This window comes from Podarcis filfolensis (assembly GCF_964270895.1).
Source record: "Podarcis filfolensis genome assembly, chromosome: 13".
In the NCBI taxonomy this organism is placed as follows: domain Eukaryota; kingdom Metazoa; phylum Chordata; class Lepidosauria; order Squamata; family Lacertidae; genus Podarcis; species Podarcis filfolensis.
The window spans coordinates 5461584-5481841 of record NC_139615.1 but is presented as its reverse complement, the minus strand read 5'-3'; the positions used below and the strand labels follow the sequence as shown (position 1 = coordinate 5481841).

General features: G+C 45.7%; 1 protein-coding gene across 1 annotated transcript; it reads right to left on the bottom strand.

Moving 5' to 3' along the window:
- Positions 1-1955: 1955 nt before the first annotated feature.
- LOC310746942 (transcription initiation factor TFIID subunit 9-like) lies at positions 1956-18246 on the bottom strand. Its single transcript, XM_083581207.1, has 7 exons — positions 18131-18246; positions 17885-17966; positions 13845-13981; positions 11800-11934; positions 10910-10991; positions 9664-9777; positions 1956-2423 (listed from the first exon to the last, which is right to left on the bottom strand). Exons 1-7 carry the CDS (start codon positions 18188-18190, stop codon positions 2257-2259), a joined length of 777 nt encoding a protein of 258 aa, XP_083437333.1. The 5' UTR covers positions 18191-18246; the 3' UTR covers positions 1956-2256.
- Between the last annotated feature and the right edge of the window lie 2012 nt (positions 18247-20258).

The window sequence follows — 20258 nt, the reverse complement described above, 5'->3', positions numbered from 1 at the left end:
TTCCACAAGCCCCAGCGCAGATCCAGATCATAGATTTAAAGCACATGACTTCCTTCAAAGAATGCAGGAAGTCATGTGTTGAAGGTGCTTTAAATTACAGCCCTGAAGGATGGCACCTTTTCACTATCTAGAGTGTACCGTATCAGGCAAGACTAGTGCCCACGTGTATCTAGCAAGCAAAGATCACCAGTGTCGAAGCAGTGATTCTTCAACATCAACTTTGTTGGACTGGTCATGTTTGGATGCCTGATTATCGTCTTCCAAAGCAACTACTCTATTCCAAACTTAAAAATGCTGGTGGTCAACAAAAGGTTTAAAGACTCACTTAAGGCAGATCTTTAAAAATGTAGTATAAACATTGACAACTGGGAAACACTGGCCTGCGAGCGCTCCAACTGGAGAACAGCCTTTCCCAAAGGTGTCTTGGGCTTTGAAGACGCTTGAACTCAGGACGAAAGGGAGAAACGTGCTAAGAGGAAGGCACGCTTGGCAAACCCCTCACCATAATCCACTCCTGTCGGGAAACCCATGTCCCCACTGTGGAAGGACGTATGGGTCCAGAATTGGCCTCCAGTCCCTTGCGGACTCAGTTAAAACCGTGTTTATGAAAGACAATATTACTTGGCTATGAGTGATTGCCAAAGAAGAGCAAGCATTAAAATTAATTTGTATTGTTAACTGCTACATTAGATCCTATTAGCCCAATTGCAAAACAGGGCTATGACCTTGAATCGACCGAGTCCTTTTTAACCCAGCTGCATAAAAACAGAACTGATTAATCCATTCTGAAAAAAAGCTTTGTTTACTAGAACAGGTATTACATGGCGAGGAGGTTTTCAAGAATAATGAGGCTGGGAAAATAACAATCACACACAAAAATGGAGAGGGAAATCTGCTTTCCCCCCCATTTCCCACATGTATATTAAATATATATTGTATTGAACTCATCACACACACACACAGCTCTCCAAAGCAAAGGGTGTAATGTTGATGTTATTCTTCCACTCAGTATTTCTAAAAAGGGGGGCAGCTTGAGACGCAGGTGTTTTTCTATCACACTCCCTGGCAACGTGAAACCAGATTGCCTCCAGAACCAGCTTTGTCAAAACAACACTGTCCCTTACTGCTTGCAGTTCGCTTAAAGAAAATGTTATGAAAAAGATGTATAGATGGTACCCAACACCAGTGAAATTAGCAAAAATGTATAGAACAATTTATGTTGGAAATGTAAATAAAAAGATGGAACCTTTTACCATATGTGGTGGTCTTGTAAGGAGGTGAAAGCTTTCTGGGAAATGTATTATAATGAACTTTTTAAAATGTTGAAATATACTTTAAAAAAAAAGACAAAAACCCAGAAGCTTTCCTATTAGGTATAGTAAGTAGAGAAACATGTAAGCAGGATAAAACATGGTTTTTATATGCGACAACAGCAGCAAGAATGTTATTAGCCCAAAGATGGAAGCAAGAAGATTTAACAACGAAAGAAGAGTGGCAGATGAAATTAATGGACTGTGCAGAATTGGCTAAACTGACGGGGGGAAATCCAGAACCGACAGGACCAGGCTTTCCAGAAAGACTGGAACAAATTCATGTTATATATGAAGGACAACTGTAAACAATTAACATCGCTAGTAGGGTTACAGGAAGCTTTGTAAGGATAAATTTATTACTTATTGTAGTTAAGTAAGGAATTATGTAAGGGTAAGATTTAGCAGGAATAAGAAATAGAGGAAAAAGCAAGGTATAGAGCTTGAAAACTACTAGTCAGGGAGGAGGGAAGTCACAGGCTCATGGAGCCAAATGTTTTATTTTTGGGGAAAAGGCTGTTATGATGTTATGTAAAAACCAATAAAAAATATTTGAAAGAAGAAGGAAAAACAGCACTCTTCCCCCCACAGCCTCCAACCAAGAAAGACACGTTGCAGGAAACAAGAGTACCACCAGAACAGATGCACAGGTGCTGCTTCTTTTAATTCCAAGAGAGATTGGAGGAATGGGCTGTGCCAGGAGGAGAATCAACTTTTCCCAAAGCTCCTGTGCTAAGCCTTCCACCATCTAGAGGCTTCTTCATGTTTTCCATCTAAGCTCCCATCAGTCCCAGTTTGGGTCCACTGCAGCTAGACTGTAGCCAACTGGGAGAGTAGAGCCATCTGCTTGTCTTCTGTCCCTCCGTCCCCTCCATTCTTGAAGGCTTCTGGAGAGGGAGAGACGGGAGCGCCACAAGTAAAGCAGCAAAACGATGAGCATTCCCTTTCACAAGTTATCGTAGTCGTCGTCTTCTTCGTGCTTCCTCTTCAAAGCGTTCGCCTCGCCAGAGCTGCCCTGCGACGACACCATGTTGGTGGTGATGAGGATGTTTTTGGACCCGATCAGGGAGGGGTTGATCAGCACATTCTGGACCGTGGGGGTAGTTGGAGTCGCTGAGGAGGAGAAAGGGAAGGATATTTGTTAGATAGTTATACTGCCTGTCTGTATGCCAAAAATCAAGAATGATAGATAGATGGATACATGGAGGGACAGATGATAGATAGATAGATAGATGATAGATAGATAGATAGATGATAGATAGATAGATAGATGATAGATAGATAGATAGATATAGATAGATAGATAGATAGATAGATGATATAGATAGATAGATAGATAGATAGATAGATAGATAGATAGACAGATAGATAGATAGATAGATAGATAGATATAGCTAGATAGATAGATAGATAGACAGATATAGATGATAGATAGATAGATAGATAGATAGATAGATAGATATAGATGATAGATAGATGATGATAGATAGATGATAGATAGATAGATAGATAGATAGATAGATAGATAGATAGATAGATGACAGATAGATAGTCTGAGTTTCTGAGTTTATTATTAGATTTGTGAGGTCCATGCCTTTACACAAAATACCATAAAACATTATTAAAAGATGAACAATAAAATTATAAAAATAAGCTAAAATTCATGCCATGCTGTCCCAGCAAGGAAACTACCCAAAAAACCTCACCATTCAGGAAAGAAGATACAGCAACAGGTTAGGAGAGCAATGGGAGGAACCTCACCATTTCCTCCAGGAACCATATCCTAGTTTTCATAGCCTTCACCACAAAGACCGCTACCACGTGAGAAATCCGTGGATCAGCGTCCACCAGTAAAAACTTTACTTGGTCCTCAGAGTTAGCTATTGATTTGGGAATAGTTTGTAACATCGCATCCCTGAAGGCCGAATAGATGGGACAATACAACATGTAATGTGTGAGATCCTCTTTGGTTCTCATATGACAAGGACATATACGCTGCTCTACTGGGATTTTTGCATATCTGCCTGACAAATAGGCCGTAGGAATGGTTTGAAAACGGGCCATGGTGAAAGCTCTCCGAAGGGTGGGATTGGTGATATTCGCCAAATAATTGGCGCAGGTTTTGACTGTTTTCAGTCGGGGAAACCAGTGGGAGGACCCTGGGTTCTGTATTTTTGTGATATCTAACAGAGCGTCTCTCTCCAGGATCCATTCCCGAACTTTGTCCAGGCTCCACAGTTTAAGAATATTAAACTCCGGTAGGGTGTATCTAACCAGGATCTCAGATAGGTTTTGACGCCAAGTGGTGTTCTTTTGAAGAGATACAAAGGCTTGTTTGGCCAATAAGGTGTTTGAAGTGTTTGCAAGGTTGATGTAAAATCGTAGGAATCTTAAGTGGGCCCTGGCAGACACAGAGGGTAATCCAACTTCCACCCTCAAGAAAGCTGCTGGTGTTCCTTGAGGAAGGCCTAGAATCCTCTTGAGGTAATAATTTTGCAGAATTTCAAGCCGTTCCAACAGCCTCTGGTTCCACCCCCAGAGTTCTTAGATAGATAGTCAAAGCTGGGGGAAAATATGGGAGAAATGTACATTGATAATGTTGTCTATAAAAATAAAAAAATTATTGTAAATTAGTTTGGAGATGGTATTTAACACCAGTCAGATTAAATCAAATAAACAAGGAATATTCGGTGCTATGTTGGAGGGGATGCCAGGAAACAGGGAATTACGTTCACATGTGGGGGTGCACACATGTACAGTTTTTTTGGCAAAGGGTGTTTAAGGAGATAACAGAAACCACTGGGTTAAAGCTGATCAAAAGTCCAGAGGTATAATGATTATCGATTTACGATGGGGTGGAAGGTTCGCAGGCTATGAAGGACTTGCTCACAAATTTATTGGCAGCTGCACGAATTATTATAGCTAGGAAGTGGAAGGGGCAAGCAGGATTCCCCCCAAAATAGACGAAAGGCAATTAGTATTTCATCCAGCAGAGCTTTACTGCTACTGAAGGCAAATGAGCATAATAGTCACATATCCAATACATTCAGGATTGACACTGTCCGTAAGAAATCCAGTTGCAGCAGACTTACTTTGCTGCTTCGCTTTTTATCTGTTTCCAGGCCTCGTAAGAACGTTAAGAGTCTGGCTTCTGGATCAGGCCACTGGAGCATCTAGTCAAGCATCCTGTTCTCAAAGTGGCCAACTAGTTTCCTATGGAAAGCCAGCAAGAACCTGGGTAGAATTGTCCCCTCTGCAGCCAGCATTCAGGAAGAGACACAAGCACAGCCCTCTCCTCCCTGAATTTGCCTAACCCTCTTTCAAAGCCATCTAGGTTGTTGGTCATCACCGCCACACGCGAAAACAAGTGTCAGTTTGCATTTCTTGGCACAGAAAATATTGATATTCCAGGCAATCAAAGGAAAGCTTTCCTCTATGCAACAACAGCTGCCAGGATACTCATAGCAAAAAGCTGGGGGGACGGGACCTCATCAATAAAAAAATGGCAAATTAAACTTTGTGAATATATAAATTTGGCAAGATTTACAGTGGTGCCCTGCAAGACGAATGCCTCGCAAGACGGAAAACCCGCAAGACGAAAGGGTTTTCTGTTTTGGAGGTGCTTCGCAAAACGAATTTCCTATGGGCTTGCTTTGCAAGACGAAAATGTCTTGCGAGTTCCTGCAGGGTTTTTTTTCCCTCCCCCCCCCTTTTTCCCAAGCCGCTAAGCCGCTTAACAGCTGATCCGCTAAGCCGCTTATCAGCTGATCCGCTAAGCCGCTTATCAGCTGATCCGCTAAGCCGCTTAACAGCTGATCGCTAAGCCGCTTATCAGCTGATCCGCTAAGCCGCTTAACAGCTGATCCGCTAAGCCGCTAATGGGCTTGCTTCGCAAGACGAAAAAACCGCAAGACGAAGAGACTCGCGGAACCGATTCTTTTCGTCTTGCGAGGCACCACTGTACAGCATTCTTAAGGGAACAATGGGACCAAAAATCAGCAGAAGAATGGGATTGTGTCAAAGACTGCATGAAATAAACATTGTTCTGGAGTAAATATATCGGTATGTAATGAATGAAGCTTTGCAGGGTTAAAGAAATTGAAAAAACGGTGCAAATGGTATAAAGATAGAGGTAATTTACATTAGACACAACAATTCAGAACGATTAAAAATTCTGAAGTCTCAAAACAGAGGAAGGAAGTCAATGTGTATGTGTTTATGTACGTAAAGTTTGCTATGATAGTATGGTTTTCTTTGTAGGTTTGTTTTTTGTTCTTTTTGTTCTGTTTTTCCTTTTTCTTTTTGGCTTTTATGTTTGTAATTTTTGTTGTAATTTCGCATTGAAAGTAAAGGAAAAGAAAAGAAAATATTGATCTGATGTTTAGAGATCTTTCCTATTCTAATTAATTCAAGAGGGTTCGGAGAGCTTTTCTCTGTATGAAAGAGACAAGCTGAAGGTTTGTTATGTTCTCAGTTATTCCTTCAAAGAAGCAGAGTACAGCTGGCTTAAACCGGTCCTGTTATATCTTTCTGCCAAGGTCTTGCTGACTATAATAACAAGGCCAGAAGGAGTTTGGGTTTCACACTTTCTCTATCTCTCTTCCTCCTGGTGCGGTGTTTTGTATACAGTGGGGTTTAATTTTTTTTTTAAATTAAATTTCCATTTTATAATATTTAAATACATCCTTATTGTTACCTTAACTCTTTGCTCATATGAGCTAATCGACTTCCCTCCCTCCCGCCTCATGGTTTTCATAATTCATTTCTATATCCTAGCATTTGTACCTCTTCCAATTTGCATTTCACTTATTCCAATTATCACAAATTCTCAGTAAATATAAAAAGGCAGTAATCATTGTTACAGGTCTTTTCATAACAACCCTGCTTGTGTTGTTAATTGTATACAATTATCCTTCAAATATTGTACAAATTTACTCGTGTCTTTTTGGAAAGCTCGATCAAGCCGGTTTTTGATTCTCCCAATCAGCTCCGCCAATTCTGTATACAGTGTTAAGGTTTAGTCTTATTATAAGTTATTGTAAGTTTAAGTTAAGTCTGCTGCAACTGGATTTCTTACGGACAGGGCCAATCCTGAATGTATTGGATTTGTGACCATTATGCTCATTTGCCTTCAGTAGCTATAAAGCTCTGCTGGATGAAATATTAATTCCCTTTGGTCTATTTTTTGGGGACTCCTGCAACGTGTTTTAAGTTTTTGCTCTGCTAACCGTACGTCGGCGTTCTGCTGTGGATCGATATTGAGTAAAATCAATGACAGAAAGTGCCAAAGTTACAGCTGTGTGCTTTGCGAAGAAGTACTTTGTTCCTAATCTGTCCTGAATCTTCCAACATTCAGCTTCAGCGTAAGGAGACCAGCTGGCTCCCTCTATCCAGACGGAGTTAAGGATGTGCCGGAAATATTTTTTGCAGGAGAAACAGCCTTGAGGCAGCCGGGTGAAGAGTAAACACCCTGTTTTTCGCACAGAGGAATGCAGCTCTGATAAGATAGGCATGCTTTTGCTCTGTGAAGGTGACTAAATTTCTAAGCATATGTGAAGTTAAGGCGAGAGGATGCCTCTATAGAAAACCTGTGTACTTTGCAGGCCTGTGGAACCCATGAAAGTGGCTTCCGCAACAGCCATTATTCTCAGCCAATAAACTTGCATCAACCTTTTTCATCGAGCGTTTCTCAGGGCGTGTAGAGCTGCACTTTTTATTATTATTACAGTCAAACCTCCATTTTTGAACATTTCGGCTCCCGAACGCTGAAAACCCGGAAGTAACTGCTCCGGTTTTCAAGCGATTTTCGGAAGCCGAACGTGCCACGTGGCTTCCGTTTCCCTATTGCAGGCACGTCCAACAGGTAGATTGTGATCTACTGGTAGATCACTGGACGTCTGTGGTAGATCACTGGCTCCCCCCAAAGAAGCTCAACGAGTTTGGCTCCCCCTAAAGAAAGCTCAAAACTTTTGCCCTGCACCCCCCCAAAAAACGGGGCTTTTCTCCTCCCTTAAAAAAAACTCAGCAACTTTGACCTGAACCCCAAAGAAACAGGCCTTTCTCCTTCCTCAAAAAAGCTCAACAACTTTCATCTGAACCCCCAAAAAGGGGGTAGATCACTGCCAGACTTTAACTCCGTGAGTAGATCGCAGTCTCTTGGAAGCTGGCCCACCCCTGCCCTACTGTATTGAGGCTTCCACTTTCAGTTTTCGGTCATCTGACGTTTCGGAAGTTCTTCCGGAACGGATTATGTTCGACAACCGAGGTTTGACTGTATTATTTATTGAATTTATATATCGCCCGATACCCGGGGGGTGGGGGTGGGGCTCGGGGCGGTCCACAGAATAAAATCAAGATACAGTGGATGCTCAGGTTGCGAATGTGATCCGTGCAGGATGCATGTTCGCAACCCGCAGCGTTCGCAACCCGCGTTTGCGCACGCACGGGTTGCGATTCGGTGCTTCTGCGCATGCGCAAAGCGTGATATAGCGCTTCTGCGCATGCGTGAGCGCCGAAACCCGCAAGTAACCCGTTCCGGTACTTCTGGGTTTCGGCGGTCCACAAACCGAAAAAACGCAACCTGAAGCAGCTGTAACCCGAGGTATGACTGTATAAAACCACAAAATACCTAATAAAAATACGAACAACAACCCAATAGCCTACCCTCCAAGAAGGTGGCACAGGTATTGGGTTTCGTCCTCTAGCTAGAAAGGGATGTCAGCCTTCACAACAGTTCCTCTGCCTTAGGTTCAAGAGAAGCAAATGGTCTGCTCTTCCTTATTCTCCGCAGCGTCTAGTGCCCACTGGGGCTGGCAAGGAAAGAAGCACAGAGACCAGCAGTAGGATGAATCAGAGCCAATGATAAGAAGAGCCACCATTTGATTCAGGCATAGGCAAACTTGGCCCTCCGGATGTTTTCAGACTACAACTCCCATCATCCCTGACCGCTGGTCCTGTTATAGCTAGGGATGATGGGAGTTGTAGTCCCAAAACATCTGGAGGGTTGAGTTTGCCTATGCCTGCTCTGACCAGCTGCAAGAAGGAAGACAAGTAGGTGGGGCTAGCTGAAAGCTGGCTGATTGCCTGGTCAGTGAGCTACTTGCCTAATAATAATAATAATAAATTTTACTTATATCCCGCCCTCTCCGGCCAGAGCTGGGCTCCGGGCGGCTAACACCAGTAAAAATTACAGTAAAAACATAATAGGGGAAAAGGAAAAATAAAACAATTTAAAATGCAGGTTAAAATGCAATTTAAAATGCAGCCTCATTTTAAAAGTACCATATTTTTTGCTACATAGGACGCACTTTTTCCCCTCCAAAAATTAAGGGGAAATGTGTGCGCGTCCTATGGAGCGAATGCAGGCTCCTTGGCTTCAGCGAAAGCAACGTGAAGCCTCCAAAACGCGGAGGGAGCGCTCCTTTCGTGCTCTGGAGGCTTCGGGTTCCTTTTGCTGAAGCCGGGAGAGCAAGACTCTCCCGGTTTCAGCAGAGAGGGAGAGCTGCGCAGCGCCCCTTCAGCCAAGCGGGAGGAGAAATGGAAGGGGCTCCGTTTCTCCTGCCGCTTCGCTGAAGGGGCGCTGAGCAGAGAGGGGGAGATTTTTTTTTTCTTGTTCTCCCCATCTAAAACAAGGTGCGTCCTATGGTCAGGCGCGTCCTATAGAGCGAAAAATGCGGTAACCCATAGATCATATAAAGGGAGGGAAACATAAGGGTCAGACTGAGTCCAAACCAAACGCCAGGCGGAACAGCTCTGTCTTGCAGGCCCTGCGGAAATAAATCAGATCCTAACACAACAGCCCCTACCCCTCATTCTTCTCCAGGAGTTTGTACAGCCCCCCTCCAAACCTTGCAAATAAAGAGAAGGCACACTTGAGATCAAGGGACACGGGTGGCGCTGTCGTCTAAACCACAGAACCTAGGGCTTGCCGATCCGAAGGTTGGTGGTTCGAATCCCCGCGACGGGGTGAGCTCCCGTTGCTCGGTCCCTGCTCCTGCCAACCTGGCAGTTCAAAAGCACGTCAAGTGCAAGTAGATAAATAGGTACCGCTCCGGCGGGAAGGTAAACAGCGTTTCCGTGCGCTGCTCTGGTTCACCAGAAGCGGCTTAGTCCTGCTGGCCACATGACCCGGAAGCTGTACGCCGGCTCCCTCGGCCAATAAAGCGAGATGAGCACCGCAACCCCAGAGTCGGTCACGACTGGACCTAATGGTCAGGGGTCCCTCTACCTTTCACTTGAGCTCACACTTTTCCCACCCACCAAAAGGTTCAGGTTTTGTACTGCAGAGTCCCGGCTCCCCCATTCGAGGAAAAGCTTTGCAGCTGTAACACCTGGCAGCGTGGCTTGCTCTCACCTGATTTTACAGAGGTCTGGGAGGTTGGGATCTGCACCGTGAATCTTTGACCGGTCAGAGGCATGGGAGCGCCGACTTTCGTTGAAACCGACACCGTCTGTGCCGAAGGAGTTCCTGAAATTCACACAACCAGGATTCAGTTTCGAAGCAGCAAGCCTTTGTTTTTAAATCCAAGGTGACATACGGGGGGGTTGCCAGGCAAAAACATGAAGAATAAGGCTCCATCTGCACTATGCATTTAAAGCAGATTATCGCTTAACAGTCACAGCTTCCCCCAGGAACTGCTGTTTACCTCTCCCCCCTTTTCTCTTGCTATCTGTGTTTTATCAGTCGTCTTCTTATTTCGACTATCATCCAACAGCCATAGGACGCATTGGAACTATACATTTAAAGCACGATGGTGCCACGTTAAAGTAACGGCTTCTTCCCCAAAGGATTCTGGGAGCTGTGGTTTGTTAAGGGTGCTGAGAATTGTTTGTTGTTGTTGTTTAGTCGTGTCCGACTCCTAATCCCCTCACAGAACTACAATTCCCAGAGTGGTTTAACCTCTTCTTAGGAAGCTCTGGGAATTATATTGCCGTGAAGGAAATCAGGGCTTCCAAACAACTCTCAGCAACAAACTATGCTTCCCAGGATTCTCTGGGGGAAGCCATGGCTGGTTAAAGTGGAATAAGACCGCTTTAAATGTAGAATAATTTATTATTTATACCCCACCCTTTTGAATTATGGTGTTGGGGGAGACTCTTGAGAGTCCCATAGACTGCAAGAAGATCAAACCTCTCCATTCTGAAGGAAATCAGCCCTGAGTGCTCACTGGAAGGACAGATCCTGAAGCTGAGGCTCCAGTACCTTGGCCACCTCATGAGAAGAGAAGACTCCCTGGGAAAGACCCTGATGTTGGGAAAGATGGCGGGCGCAAGGAGAAGGGGACGGCGGAGGACGAGATGGTGGGACAGTGTTCTCGAAGCTACCAGCATGAGTTTGACCAAACTGCGGGAGGCAGTGGAAGACAGGAGTGCCTGGTGTGCTCTGGTCCAGGGGGTCACGAAGAGTCAGACATGACTAAACAACAACAACCCCACCCACCTGGCTGGGTTTTCCCCAGCCAGCCACTCTGGGAGGCTCCCAACAGAATATTAAATACATGACAAAACATCAAACGTTAAACACTTCCCTAAATAGGGCTGCCTTCAGATGTCTTCTGAAAGTCAGGTAGCCTTCGATAGAATCAGAAGCTGAAACTTGCCTAACGTCGGCGTGCTGGGCCTGCTGGGGACGGCGCCGACACTCAGACGTGGCACCGTGATCCGTGCCGCAGAGGAAGTCAGCTGGAAGGAAGCAGCACCCAATAAATAGGTCATTCAGGGTCACTGGCTCAGAAAACGGCCTGTTTTAAAAGGGAGGGCCGTGCATTCAGTAATACTGTGTCATGGGCTGGTTGGATGCGGAGGGATGGTGGAAGGAAACCCCGGGGGGAAAAGGCTCAGAGACGGTGGTGAGATGATGATGAGCAGACAGAGGAAGAAGACGATAACGGACTGGCATAGCAAACAACAAGAATTTGCTGAAATGGTGCAGTTGACAAATAGCCTGAGAGGCAACTCAAAACAAAAATTTATGGGGAAATGGGGTAGATATAAGACATATGTTCAAAAATATTGTAAAGGTTCGCTATCTATGCTAGCATTTGAGTGACGGAGAGAAATTGAGTTGAGAAATAAGATTAAGGGTACATATTGATATAGGAATGCATTAGATAAAAAGTAAAGAAATATATAATAATAAGAGTACATTCATTTGTAAAAAAGGAATTTATAACGGGATAGACAGGAAGTCCAAAGTGTTGGTACATATATGATTTTGGAATAGCTTTGTCTTTGTTTTTTCTTTCTTTAGGTACATAAATTTGTTATATAAATTTTGTATACATGTTGGAAATTATATTATAATATGCCCTGTAATGTAATATGATAATGTATACATATGTGACATAAGAACGTTAATTAGAAGAAAATAAAAAAGACAGAGGAAGAAGACTAGGAGGAGGAGATATCGGAAGCTGGAGAGGCTACAGGGTTCAATGAGCAGGGAGAGTGTGTGGCAGACAGACTCTTCCATTTTGGGTAGGCTCCTTACCTTCTTCTGAAAAGACTTCAGCCTATAATTTGGCGCTGTGAGGCAGTATCTATCCGGCGGCAACCTCGGGCCCGAGTACGGCTTTATCAGAGGCAACGGCGTTTGGTTCTTCTGTCTCGCAATATCTAGCAAAAACTTTTTCCAAGAAAGAAAAAAAAAAGAAGTAATAAGAACACAGGAAGGTACCTTGAATACCAAGTCAGCCCATTGGTCCAGCAAGCTCAGTATTGGGCTCTCTGATTGGAAGCTGCAGCTCTCTAGGGCAGGCATAGGCAAACTTGGCCCTCCAGATGTTTTTGGGACTACAACTCCCATCATACCTGAACACTGGTCCTGTTAGCTAGGGATGATGGGAGTTGTAGTCCCAAAACATCTGGAGGGCCCAGTTTACCTATGCTTGCTCTAGGGTTTCAGGCCAGGGTCTCAACCAGCCAGACCTGGAAGAGATGCCAAACATTAGGTTTAAGACCTTCTGCATGCAAAGCAGGAACTCTGCAGCTAAGCTCCTCTCAAATTCCTCCGCAGCACCGACCACACTGGTGAAGAGGGAAATCACAAAATGCTGGTCCACATCTAGGCCACATTGACAGCGTACAGTGATACCTCAGGTTAAGTACTTAATTCGTTCCGGAGGTCCGTACTTAACCTGAAACTGTTCTTAACCTGAAGCACCACTTTAGCTAATGGGGGCCTCCCGCTGCCGCCGGAGCACGATTTCTGTGCTCACCCTAAAGCAAAGTTCTTAACCTGAAGCATTATTTCTGGGTTAGCGGAGTCTGTAACCTGAAACGTATGTACCCTGAGGTACCACTGTACGTTTAAAGCACATCAAAAAGCCATGAATTCCGCCAAAGAATTCTGGGAGCTGAAGTTTGTTAAGTACGTAAGTATCACAGAACTGCATAGTTGGATGCAGGAACCCAAGGATCATCTAGTCCAACCCCCCTTGCAATGCAGGAATAGGAAGGTGGCCCATACAGGAATCGAACCCGTGACCTTGGCGTTATCAGCACCACGTTCTAACCAACTGAGCTAACTCTTGGCCTTGAGGGGGCTGAGAGTTGTTAAGATGCCCCTGTTCCCCTCACTGAACTATTATTTGAAAACTGTATCTCTGCAAGGGGAAAAAGAGCTCTCCAAACAACTCAGTGTTCTTAACAAACTGCACCTCCCAGAATTCTTTGAGAGGGGAGTCAACACTGTTTAAAGTGCTATCACAGCGTGTTAAATGCAAGGTGTGGATGGGGCCTTAGCCTCTCTTATTCTTCCTCCCTGGGGCCTTTTATTTGTTTAGTTAGATATTGTTTACCTGCCACCTTCCTTCCATAATAGGGCCCAGGATGGTATATATGTGGCTCCCAGGTGTTCTACCCAGGCGCTTCCAACCAGCTTAGCTTGAGCAAGGCGATGGCCTCACTTCCCTTCCAAAACACACCCCAGCGCCCTGTCTACCCTGCTCATGTTAATTTTGCACAGAGCTATGCTCGTGTATAGGGGACGCAGGTGGCACTGTGGGTTAAACCACAGAGCCTAGGACTTGCTGATCAGAAGGTCGGCGGTTCGAATCCCCGCGACAGGGTGAGCTCCCGTTGCTCGGTCCCTGCTCCTGCCCACCTAGCAGTTCGAAAGCACGTCAAAGTGCAAGTAGATCAATAGGTACCGCTCCGGCGGGAAGGTAAACGGCGTTTCCGTGCGCTGCTCTGGTTCGCCAGAAGCGGCTTAGTCATGCTGGCCACTTGACCCAGAAGCTGTACGCCGGCTCCCTCGGCCAATAAAGCAAGATGAGCCAGAGTCGGTCACGACTGGACCTAATGGTTAGGGGTCCCTTTACCTTTTATGTTCGTGTATGGCTTTAAATGAATAATAATAATTCTTCCCTTTCATATCACATGATGCTTTAGAAAGTTCTAAAGCCATTAGTGTATTAAAACATCACTGATGTATTAATCGCCTTTCAAACCGCCATCTCAAGGCCCTTTACACATAAGGTAATAATAATAATAATAATAACAATTAAAGGATAATTAAAAACAGTTAAAACATACATCTCTGGGTGGCGGCGAAGTGAATGACTGGTCCGTCCTGCACTGGATAGCCAGCCTCACATCGTCTGCGTCGACGCTCGACTTCTTTGCGTGACTGGAATAAATTTTGGCATCTTCCAAGATGGTTGTCACATATCCTGTCAGGAAGTAAAAGCCAGAATGCAAGAACGTAAGAGCGGCCTGCAGGATCAAACCAAAGGCTCATTTAGCCCAGTATCCTGTTCACACAGCAGCCAACAAGGCGCCTCTTCTGGGAAACCCATGTGCAGGACCTGAGGACAACACTTGCGATTCCCCACTTGCGATTCCCAGCAAATCCGTGTTCAGAACAGTGATAGAAACTCAGATATATAAGATGGGCACCAAATGGCTCCTTAAACCAGGATTACAGTTGCCAAAACAGAATGTCTAGTTGCCATTTTTGGGGCCCGATGGCTCAAAAACCGTATTTTTCAATACAACTTTTTGGTTCCTGAAACTCACTTCTGGTTGTTTAGATAATATATAATGGGTAGAATTCTACTGCAATGCGCTCTACATGGGGCTACCTTTGAAGGTGACCCAGAAACTGCAACTAATCCAGAATGCGGCAGCCAGACTGGGGTCTGTGAGCGGCCGCTGAGACCACATAACACCGGTCCTGAGAGATCTGCATTGGCTCCCAGTACGTTTCCGAGCACAATTCAAAGTGTTGGTGCTGACCTTTAATACACTAAACGGCCTCAAAGGCCCAGGATACCTGAAGGAGCGTCTCCACCCCCATCGTTCTGCCCGGACGCGGAGTTCCAGCTCCGAGGGCCTTCTGGCGGGTCCCTCACTGCGAGAAGCAAAGCTACAGGGAACCAGGCAGAGGGCCTTCTTGGTAGTGGCACCCGTCCTGTGGAACACCCTTCCAGCAGATGTCAAAGAGATAAACAACTACCTGACACTTAGAAGACATCTGAAGGCAGCCCTGTTTAGGGAAGTTTTTAATATGTGACATTTTAATGTATTTTTAATCTTTGTTGGAAGCCGCCCAGAGTGGCTGGGGAAACCCAACCAGATGGGTGCGGTACAAATAAATTATTATTATTATTATTATTATTATTATTATTATTACAGGATAGAGGATTAGTGTGCGAAAACAGTTGCGATCCAAAGATCCCCAGGCATGCACCTCCAGATGGTGGAGATATCAGGCACCATTCTGGCCCCCAGGCATCTTCACTTGGTCGCAAGTGGCAGATAGCCAGGCGCAAAATGTGCCTGCCACCTGGCCCATTCCTCACTGCCAGCGACTGGGCAGAGGAGGAATGGTGGAGACCGCCTCCCCATCCTGACCCTTCCAGGGAGGAGGAGGAGGAAGACAGTATAGATTTACAACAGGTGTTTGAGGGAGGTCGCAGCTGAGAGGCAGATGAGGGGGAAAGTTGGGAAATCAGGGGAGAGCCAGAGCAACACCTGGCTGACACATTGTCATCAGAAAGAATTCCAGACCCTCCATCTCCCAGAACCCGGCGAGCCTTAAAAGTAGGAGAGCAAAGAGCTCAAAGGCAGAGGGCATGATGACAAATGAGGAAGTGGGAGAGATGGGGGTGGAGATTCACAAGGGACAACACTATTATCCATTATGCATTACAGTGGTAACTTGTGTTAAGTACTTAATTCGTTCCAGAGGTCCGTTCTTAACCTGAAACTGTTCTTAACCTGAAGCACCACTTTAGCTAATGGGGCCGCCTGCTGCTGCTGCCGCGCCGCCGGAGCACGATTTCTGTTCTCATCCTGAAGCAAAGTTCTTAACCCGAGGTACTATTTCCGGGTTAGCGGAGTCTGTAACCTGAAGTGTATGTAACCCGAGGTACCACTGTATTGTGTTGGAAGCCACCCAGAGTGGCTGGGGAAGCCCAGCCAGAAGGGCGGGGTATAAATAAATTATTATTATTATTATTATTATTATTATCCAAGAGGCTGGGTTCTATAGCCTCTCTCTGTAAAGACTGAAATGAAGAAGGACTTTAGGAAACTTTTCCTTGCCTCTATACTTGCCTGGGCAACCAGCTGGGAGCCGCTGACAGCATGCTGACACTAACGTTAGCTCAGAAAGTACCTCTGAAAGTGGAGGCAGCCCACAGCAGCCACTGGAAGCCTTATTATCCTCTGATCCTCTCTTAAAGCCATCAAAGTTGGGGGTGATATAGAAAAAATAGGGGTGGGTTGGCTTTTGCTGCCCAACTCCCCCAAGGGACTGAATCCTCCAAGTCCCTGATCGGTCAGAGATGAATGGATGGAGGCAGGAGGCAGTGAAAGCAAGACAGATCTTTATTTTTCTGTTGCAACAGAGTTCCCTCGCCTCCTTCCAAGGAGGCAAGAAAGACCCAGAACCAAGAAAAAATCTCTCTTTTTAAGGTTTGCATTTTGGCACGGAGAAGAAGCGCATCCCCTATACAAACAGTCAGAAATTACACCACACCTAAAGTGGGGTTGCTGTGGCTCAGGCAGGCCAAGGTGCGATATTCCTGAGGATTTGGCAAGTTTCACATAGTTCCAGACAGAATTTACACAAAACATTGGCATTTGATATGACAATCAAGATGCCTGTCAAACATCCCTCAGTGCAGAGCATCTGAGCAAACAATCACAATTAATAAAAAGGAGGACTGACCTCCCCCCCTAAATATAGGAGAGGAATCCTTTCAGGAAATTCCCCTGATTGCTATCTGCCTACCTGTTCAGGCAAAGGGGATTAAGGAGGCAGAGGAAATATTAAGTCTTTAGCGAGAGCCAAGATGGCTTTCGGATTGCTCTCCTGTACTGTTTTAGACATGTGGTTTATATAATTATGTATGTGTTTACCTTGTGCATATCAACATGTATTCTATCTATATTTGGGACCTTAGAATTCCTATAACAACAGAATGTTGGTTCTGTTGGAAGCTCAGACTTCTGGGTAAAGAGGGAAGTTCAGAATAAAGCAATTTCTCTCTGCTAGCTGCCAACACACTCACCAATTTCTCCTGTGTCATTTTGTACCAGGGCTTCAAAGCCCAAGGTGTGTTTGCCTTGTGCAATTACCAACACACAGTGGACGCTCGGGTTGTGAACGTGATCCGTGCAGAAGGCACGTCCGCAACCCGCAGCGTCGCATCTGCACACATGCGGGTTGGGATTCAGCACTTCTGCGCATGTGCAAAGCGTGATTTAGTGCTTCTGCGCATGTGTGAGCGCTGAAACCCAGAAGTAATCCGTTCTAGTACTTCCAGGTTTTGGCGTATCCGTAACCCGAAAATGCGTAACCTGAAGCGTCTGTAACCCAAGATATGACTGTATATCTGATACCTTATAATTCCTGTAACAATACAGTGGTGCCCCGCAAGACGAACGCCTCGCAAGACGAAAAACCCGCTAGACGAAAGGGTTTTCCGTTTTGGAGGCGCTTCGCAAAACGAATTTCCCTATGGGCTTCCTTCGCAAGACGAAAGCCCATAGGGAAATCTCCAGGACAGCGGGGAAGCGCAGCGCGTCTTCCCCACTGTCCTCGGACCTCCTCCGAAGGCTGGCGGCGGGGCGGAGAGACCTTCTCCCCGCGCCAGCCTTCGGATGGCTGTCCTGAAGACTTGCGGTGGGAGGAGGGTTTTCCTTCCCACCGCCAACATTCAGAATGCTGTTCTGAATGTTGGCGGTGGGGAGGAAAAACCCTCCTCCCACCGCAAGCCCCGGGAACAGAGGAGAAGCGCTGCGCGCCTTCCCCTCTGTTCCCGTACCTGTCCTGAAGGCTTGCGGTGGGGAGAAAAGCCCTTCTCCGCACCGCCAGCCTGGCAAGCGGTCTCCATAGGAACGCATTAATTGATTTTCAATGCATTCCTATGGGAAACCGTGCTTCGCAAGACGAAAAACTCGCAAGAAGAAAAAACTTGCGGAACGAATTAATTTCGTCTTGCGAGGCACCACTGTATATAACTCCCACCTGGCGGGGGCAAATTCACCCAAACCTTTGACATGGAGGCAACATTTTGTTTAATTTTAAAAAAAACAAAACCCCACACAGCATGGAGACAACTTACTATATGCAAACTCCAGCATCTGATTTATAACCCGTGGCTCATATTCTGTGATCCCCATGTCTTTCAGGATCTGGGCCATCACCTGTGCAAACCAAGAGAGCAGAAGGGCGCGTTACGGGCTGCAAACTGGGCTGCAAGCAGGAAACGCAACCGCCTCCCTTGCAGCTGCAGCCCCTGCAAGCCCAGGGGGTGGGGGTCCCCGGCAGCCCCTCTCCGCTCTCCCCGCCTCCCCTCCCAACCCCACACCTGAGCGTCTTTGGGCGCGCTCTTGGGCGACGCCATCTTCACCGCCTCCAACGCCGCCATCGCGCCAAGGCGGTGGGTGGAGGGGGGGGGAAAAGAGCAGCTGCAGCTCAATGCGCATGCGCGCCTCAATTGGCGCGTGCGCAGCAGAGGAAACGAAGCGAGGGCCTGGCCGTTTCTCCCTCTTACGATTGCCCGATTGGCTCGTTGACATACAGACGACTGTTGGTTTTTTTCGAAGACTAGCGCCTCCTCCGGCCGGAGGCGGCACTTCCAGGTTTCCTTTGACAAAGTCATTTTACCTGTAGCCGCGAAAGAATCCCTTGATTGAGGAGCAATTGAAGAAATTCAAGATTGCGGCTGCGGTTTCACTTAAGTGGCAGCAACAGCACTCTGCTTCCTCCCTTCCTTCCTTGGAGATTTCTATGTTTTAGCTGACATTCCTGCCATTGCAGGGGGCTGGACTAGATGACCCTTAGGGTTCCCTTACATCCCTGCAATTCTGGGGAAAAAAGCGGTGAAAATAAGCTCAGGAGGCCACGTTTATTTTCTGCCTCGGGTTTCATTTTTATTTTGTTAACAGTTTTTTTTAATTGGTTTTCACAAAATTATAAACAAACAAACACATAAAACAAACCAACATAAATCATAACCATATTAAAAATTACACTTATTAACATTGTTAAGTGACTTCCTCGCTTCCCCTTAGTTGAATTTCATTGCATGTCCTTTTAACGGTTTTCCAAATCACAGTTCTTATAAAGTTTAACTTGAACATTAACATCCTTAGATCTTTTCATTATGAAATTAAACATAATAATTCCTCACTTAAATAAAATCCTAAGCCAATTAAGTATCTGCAAGCTGTTTTCAGTTAATTTAACTTAACATATTTAATTAAATAATCATTAAATTTAATCCAATCTTCCTGATACTCCTCCTCCTTCTGGTCACAGACTCTTCCGGTCAGGTCGGCTAGCTCCGAAAAATCCATCATCTTCATCTGCCATTCTTCCACTGTTGGTAGATCTTGCATTTTCCACTTTTTGGCTAGTAAAATTCGAGCAGCAGTTGTAGCATACAAAAATAATTTAACATCTTTCTTGGGCAATTCCAAGCCTGTTATTCCAAGAAGAAAGGCCTCTGGTTTCTTTATAAATGTATATTTCAACATTTTTTCCAATTCATTATAAATCTTTCCCCAGAAGTCTTTCACCTTGGGACAGGTCCACCACATATGATAAAAAGTTCCTTCCTTTTCTTTACATTTCCAGCATAGATTGTCACAGTTATGATATATCTTTGCTAATTTTACAGGAGTCTCGGGTTTTATTTATTGCGAGAAATGTCGCGTGGCTCTTTTGGGTTTGTGTGTGTTCGCGTGTGCTTCTCAGCATTCAGACGTTGCCCTGCCCAGGTCAACGTAACCCCTAGCTAGGTCCGTATAGTTAAAGCTATGGTTTTCCCAGTAGTGATGTATGGAAGCGAGAGCTGGACCATAAAGAAGGCTGATCGCCGAAGAATGGATGCTTTTGAATTCTGGTGCTGGAGGAGACTCTTGAGAGTCCCATGGACTGCAAGAAGATCAAACCTCTCCATTCTGAAGGAAATCAGCCCTGAGTGCTCAATGGAAGGACAGATCCTGAAGCTGAGGCTCCAAGACTTTGGCCACCTCATGAGAAGAGAAGACTCCCTGGGAAAGACCCTGATGTTGGGAAAGATGGAGGGCACAAGGAGAAGGGGACGACAGAGGACGAGATGGTGGGACAGTGTTCTCGAAGCTACCAGTATGAGTTTGATCAAACTGCGGGAGGCAGTGGAAGACAGGAGTGCCTGGCGTGCTCTGGTCCAGGGGGTCACGAAGAGTCGGACACTATTAAACAACAACAGCTAGGTGATGGTTAGAGTCTTAGACCAGGACCTTGGGTAGAAGAGGGTTCGGATCCCTCATTCGGCTGTGGAGCTCACTGTGTTCCTCTAGGGACCAGTCCCTGCCTCTCAGCCTAGCCCACCTCACAGGGTTGTTGTGCGGACATGGGGAGGAGGAGGAGAACCGCGTACACCACCATCATGTGCCCCTCGGAAGACAAAAGAGACAGGGCCTTACAACAACCCTGCAATGTAGCCCATT

Bases quoted from the DNA above. Each gene is read 5' to 3' on its own strand.
- LOC310746942 (XM_083581207.1), bottom strand. From the start codon at position 18,190: ATGGCGGCGTTGGAGGCGGTGAAGATGGCGTCGCCCAAGAGCGCGCCC. The intron at 17,967-18,130 runs GTGTGGGGTTGG...TGGTTTGCACAG, and splicing joins GCGCGCCCAAAGACGCTCAG to GTGATGGCCCAGATCCTGAA. The intron at 13,982-17,884 runs GTAAGTTGTCTC...ACTTCCTGACAG, and splicing joins GATGCTGGAGTTTGCATATA to GATATGTGACAACCATCTTG.